Raw genomic sequence first — 5,046 nt, 5'->3', positions numbered from 1 at the left:
ACCCTCTGTGTGTTCACAGGAGAAGCACATACAACCACCTCAGCAGCTGGCTGACGGACGCCAGAAACCTCACCAACCCCAACACTGTGAGCAGAACACACACACGCACACACACACACACACACCTCACAACACCACTGAGGCTACTTTATCCAGTTGAATGCACTTCTGTAGCATGTAGACAAGCACATGGCAAAAGCTCAATAAGAACCTGATGCTTACCATGTGCACTCGCTGACCAGAGTCTTGTGGAGGATCTCAGCTGTGACAGCAGCAGATAACAACTCATCTCCTAGTGGATCATGGAGTGTCAGAAGGAGGATTTCTGCTGATCTGCATCCCGATCATCACCAATACTGCAGAAGACCTACTGGAACCAGCATAGACCACAATTCACACTGAAATCAGTCAAGTTTGGTGAAGGAGACATCATGGTTTGGGGTTTATTCAGTATGGAGAGATCTGCAACATCAACAGCCTGAGGTATCAAGACATCTGTGCTGCCCATTACATTACAAACCACAGGAGAGGACAATTCTCCAGCAGGATAGCGCTCCTGCTCATACTTCAGCCTCCACATCAAAGCTCCTGAAGGTCAAGCTGCACCAGGATTGGCCAGCCCAGTCACCAGACATCAACATTATTGAGCTGATGAAGGAGGAGGCGTTGAAGATGAACACAGAGACTCTTGATGAACTCTGGGATCCTGCTGAAGGCTTTCTTCTTCATTCCAGATGACTTTATTAATCAGTGATGTGAGTCATGTCAGAGATGTATGGATGCAGTCCTCCAAGCTCATGATGGAGTCAGACACAATCTTCATTCTGTCTCCACTGCAGCAGGACTTTATATTCTATACTGGACATTATTTCTGTTCAGTGATGACACTTTAGTCTGAGCAGAGTCAGAGCGCACTGTCCTCATCAAATCAGTCAACATCAAGACATGATCAGATTTATTGAGCTCATCTAGAGGCCTTCACCTTTCATAGAGACACTTCTGACACCAAATCAGCAACTAGAAGGCAGCAAGACTTTAATATAAGGCCTCGACAGCCTCCTGCAGCTTGAAATGAGGATCGTTAACAACATACGCCTGTGGCAGTGACATTTCTCTAACATTCTCCACTATAACTGCAAACAAAAGAACATACAGGTGCATTACAACACTTACATTACTTTTACATTACAACACTGAGGCTGGAGTGTGTGTGTGTGTGTGTGTGTGTGTGTGCAGGTCATCATACTGATAGGAAATAAAGCCGATCTGGAGGCGCAGCGGGACGTGACGTACGAGGAGGCCAAGCAGTTTGCGGAGGAGAACGGTGAGTGAACCACAGACAGCAGCATCAGTCTGATGTGGTCCGATGCTCACGTCTGTCTGCTCCACAGGTCTGCTGTTCCTGGAGGCCAGCGCTAAAACGTGAGTTCTGAACCTGACCCAGTTACAGCATGCAAACAGCATCACGGGGGCTTGCTATAGTATATTAAGTGTCCTTAACACCAACATTAAAATGTAAATACAGTGTGCTTAATGTGTTCATCATGTCCTGCAGAACACTCATATGCTCAGAGGTGGGATACGGGTCGGGTTAGGAACAGATTGGATGGTCTGGGTAGGTTTAAGAGTGGGTTAAGGTGTAAGGGATGGATTAATTGGTTCTTAATTTTGATGTGTAACACAGTCCTAGCTGATAATATCCTGAGAGCTGGCAAATTGAGGTGAAGTCCTGGCAACGCTGGCAGGGAAAGAGTTAAATCAGTAACAGCACTACAGTAATCACACTGGGATTCGTCTAAACTCAGTCCTGGAGGGCCGCTGTCCTGCATATTTTAGCTCCAACCCCAAGTAGACCCACCTGAAGCAGCTGATCAAGCTCATTCTAGGTGTGCTAAAGCTTCCAGGCAGGCTTGTTGAGGGAATGCAGGAACCCGTGTGTCCAGGACTGACTGTGGACCCCCCTGTCCTAGTGTCTCCGCTTTAGTGTACTGCTGAGTGCACTGATCTCCGTCTGTTTGTCATGGCAGCGGAGAGAACGTAGAGGACGCTTTCCTGGAAGCAGCCAAGAAGATCTACCAGAACATTCAGGACGGCAGTCTGGATCTGAACGCGGCAGAATCCGGCGTCCAGCACAAACCCTCAGCGCCGCAGGGAGGAAGACTGACGAGTGAAACACAGCCGCAGCGGGAGGGGTGTGGCTGCTAATTCATCATCATCATCATCATCATCATCATCACGCGGCTCCTTATTCTCCGTGCTCTTATTTCCCATAATCCTCATCCGCTGAACACCAGTCAGCCTCTTTTATATCCCAAACGAGACGTCACATTCATCGGAAATAACAAACCAGACCTGCTGGAGAGCGTGACAGTGTTGCACATCGCGAGTCACGTTACTATAATTGCGAGATGCATTTCTGCTGGTCTGGATCACTGATTGGACGCGCGTCTAACGAAAAATCCTCTTTACGTCAATTTTTTCAACATAACAATGAGACGTCAAATGTGTTGGTAATGAACAAGACACGGGGTTAAACACGGCTAAATATTGGCACTGCATTAGCTATGTTATTGAGAACGTCAAACCTGTTTTATATCGATAATTAGCATAACAATGAGACGGCATTCGTTGGAAATAAACATGATATGCTTTGATTATATGCCTTAATATCGGCACCGTATACATTGTTAGTAATATCAAACATGTTTCTGCTGGTGTTGATTCGATGCCTGTCCAATGAAAAAGCCTCTTCAAGTCAATATTTTGTCACATCCGTCGGTAATAAACAAAACCTGTTGGAAAACGTGACATGGCATTGAATACGTCATAATATCGGCACCACATGAATTACATTATTGAAGACGTCAAATGCATTTTGTTTCGACACTCATCAGCCTCTATATTAATATCTTTGTTAGCGTAACAATGAGACGTCACATTGATCAGTAATAAACTAGACATGGCAATACATACGTCATAATATTAGCACTGTATGAGTTACGTTATTATGAACGTCTTATGAATTTCTGCTGGTGTTGATTTGACATGTTTGAGTCACTGATTGGAAGCCCAACTAACAAAAAAAGCCTCTTTTTATGTCAATTATTTTATAATAATAAGACGTTTGTCGGTAATAATCAAGACATGTCATTGAGTATGTCCTAATATTGGCACTGTAAGCGTTACGGTATTGAGAACGGCAAATGCATTTTGATTTGATGTGTTGAACACCCAACAGCCTCTACTTATATCGGCGTCTTAATAAGCGTAACAATGAGACGTCACATTCATCGGAAATGAGACTTGTTGGAAAACGTGATGTTAAATACGTCATAATATTGACACCGTATGAGTTACGTTATTGAGAACGTCAAATGCATTTTGATTTAACGTGTTGAACACACTCTTTTATATCGATCAGACATCAGATTTGTGGGAAATAAACAAGACATGGCATTGAATGTGTCTTAATATTGGCGCTGTACGAGTTACGTTAATATGAACGTCAAATGCATTTCTGCTATTGTTGATTTGACAAGTCACTAATGGGACTTTTGATAACGTGACAGCATTGAACACGTTATTGAGAGTATATTTTATAGCTTAATGAGACTTTTTATATCAATAAGACATCCGATTTGGCAGAAATAAACAAGACGTGGAATTGAATATATCCTAATATTGGCACTGTAATATTGCGTTACAATATTACGAATGTCGAATGCATTTGCTTTGACGTGTTGAAGCTCCTGTAATGAGACAGGGTGCAGATTAATATTTCAATTATTTACATTGTAATTATAATTTTAATATGCATTCGCAAATGCATTGATCCCAATTTTCTTGTGGTGTGAACAGCTTAATGAAAAGAATAAGATCACTTTATAGACTCTTTCCTCATATCCAAACGCTTGTTTTTACTTCCATCACTTTACATTGCCTTACTGTTATCATTCATGTTAATATCATTGCCATCACCTCACCAGACCTGAGTTTCACACCACTGCCCCATCATTATTCTGATTCTGAAATGTATAGATCTCTGAAACGCGCTGGTTGTGTACAGTAAACATGGGCTTGTATATTAACAGCTTCTGAAGCAGCATCTGTGTCTTAATTCAGTGTATGTACCATATGAGATCTGATTACACTGCTGTACATAAAGCTCTGTGTGTTGGTGATGTGACGGACAGCACAGAAGAGGACACTACATCACACACACACTGGTTTAGAGGACGGCGCTCATGCTTCTCTCTTCACACACCAGTATAAACAGTACATATGTATAGACTGGAGGAGCTGTGCTAACGTTTGAACTGTTCTCGTGTGTATATGATTTTAAAATGTTGACTTTTTGATTTTAATGACGACAATAAAAAAAAAAATGCTCTGCATGTTTGTGTTTCTGGTGTTGCATTTTCACTGTCGTGCATGATGAAATTTAATATTAGTATTATCAATGTTTAAAATGCAGTAAATTGTTAAACATTTCTGTTGTCATGGAGCTAAATATATTTATTTTTTCACAATGGTATTTTATATACAATAACCGGCCATTTTATTAGGTACACCTGCATAATGTCAACGCCACAGCCTACCTGAGTATTGCTGCTGACCATGTCCATCCCTTTATGAGCACAGTGTCTCCATCTTCTGATGGCTACTTCCAGCAGGATAACGCAGCATGTCATAAAGCTCAATCATCTCAGACTGCTGAACATGACGATGAGTTCACTGTACTCAAATGGCCTCCACAGTCACCAGAGCTCAATCCAATAGAGCAGCTTTGGGATGTGGTGGAACGGGAGATTGGCATCATGGATGTGCAGCCGACAAATCTGCAGCAACTGTGTGATGCTATCATGTCAATTTGGAGCAAAATCTGCCATGAAGGATTAAGGCAGTTCTGAAGGCAAAAGGGGTCCAAATCAATACTGGTAAGGTGTACCTAATAAAGTGGCCAGTTAGTGTGTATTTATAAACAGCATATTTGTCAGCTCTCTGCATGCAGAAACACACTAAACTCTAATAAACACAAACCCCTGA

At 42.3% G+C, this 5,046-nt stretch overlaps 1 protein-coding gene across 1 annotated transcript in view; it reads left to right on the top strand.

Annotated features, from left to right (window-relative positions):
* rab14l (RAB14, member RAS oncogene family, like) overlaps positions 1-4,394 on the top strand; it is a 6,940-nt gene extending 2,546 nt beyond the window's left edge. The window contains exons 5-8 of the mRNA NM_200683.2: positions 20-86; positions 1,237-1,324; positions 1,392-1,422; positions 2,028-4,394. Of these exons, the coding sequence (NP_956977.2) occupies positions 20-86; positions 1,237-1,324; positions 1,392-1,422; positions 2,028-2,205 (364 nt within the window). The 3' untranslated portion in view covers positions 2,206-4,394. The remainder of the gene's footprint in view (positions 1-19; positions 87-1,236; positions 1,325-1,391; positions 1,423-2,027) is intronic.
* The last annotated feature ends 652 nt before the right edge of the window (positions 4,395-5,046 follow it).

Source organism: Danio rerio, chromosome 5 (assembly GCF_049306965.1).
Source record: "Danio rerio strain Tuebingen ecotype United States chromosome 5, GRCz12tu, whole genome shotgun sequence".
In the NCBI taxonomy this organism is placed as follows: Eukaryota; Metazoa; Chordata; class Actinopteri; order Cypriniformes; family Danionidae; genus Danio; species Danio rerio.
This window is presented reverse-complemented; position numbering and strand designations above follow the sequence as displayed.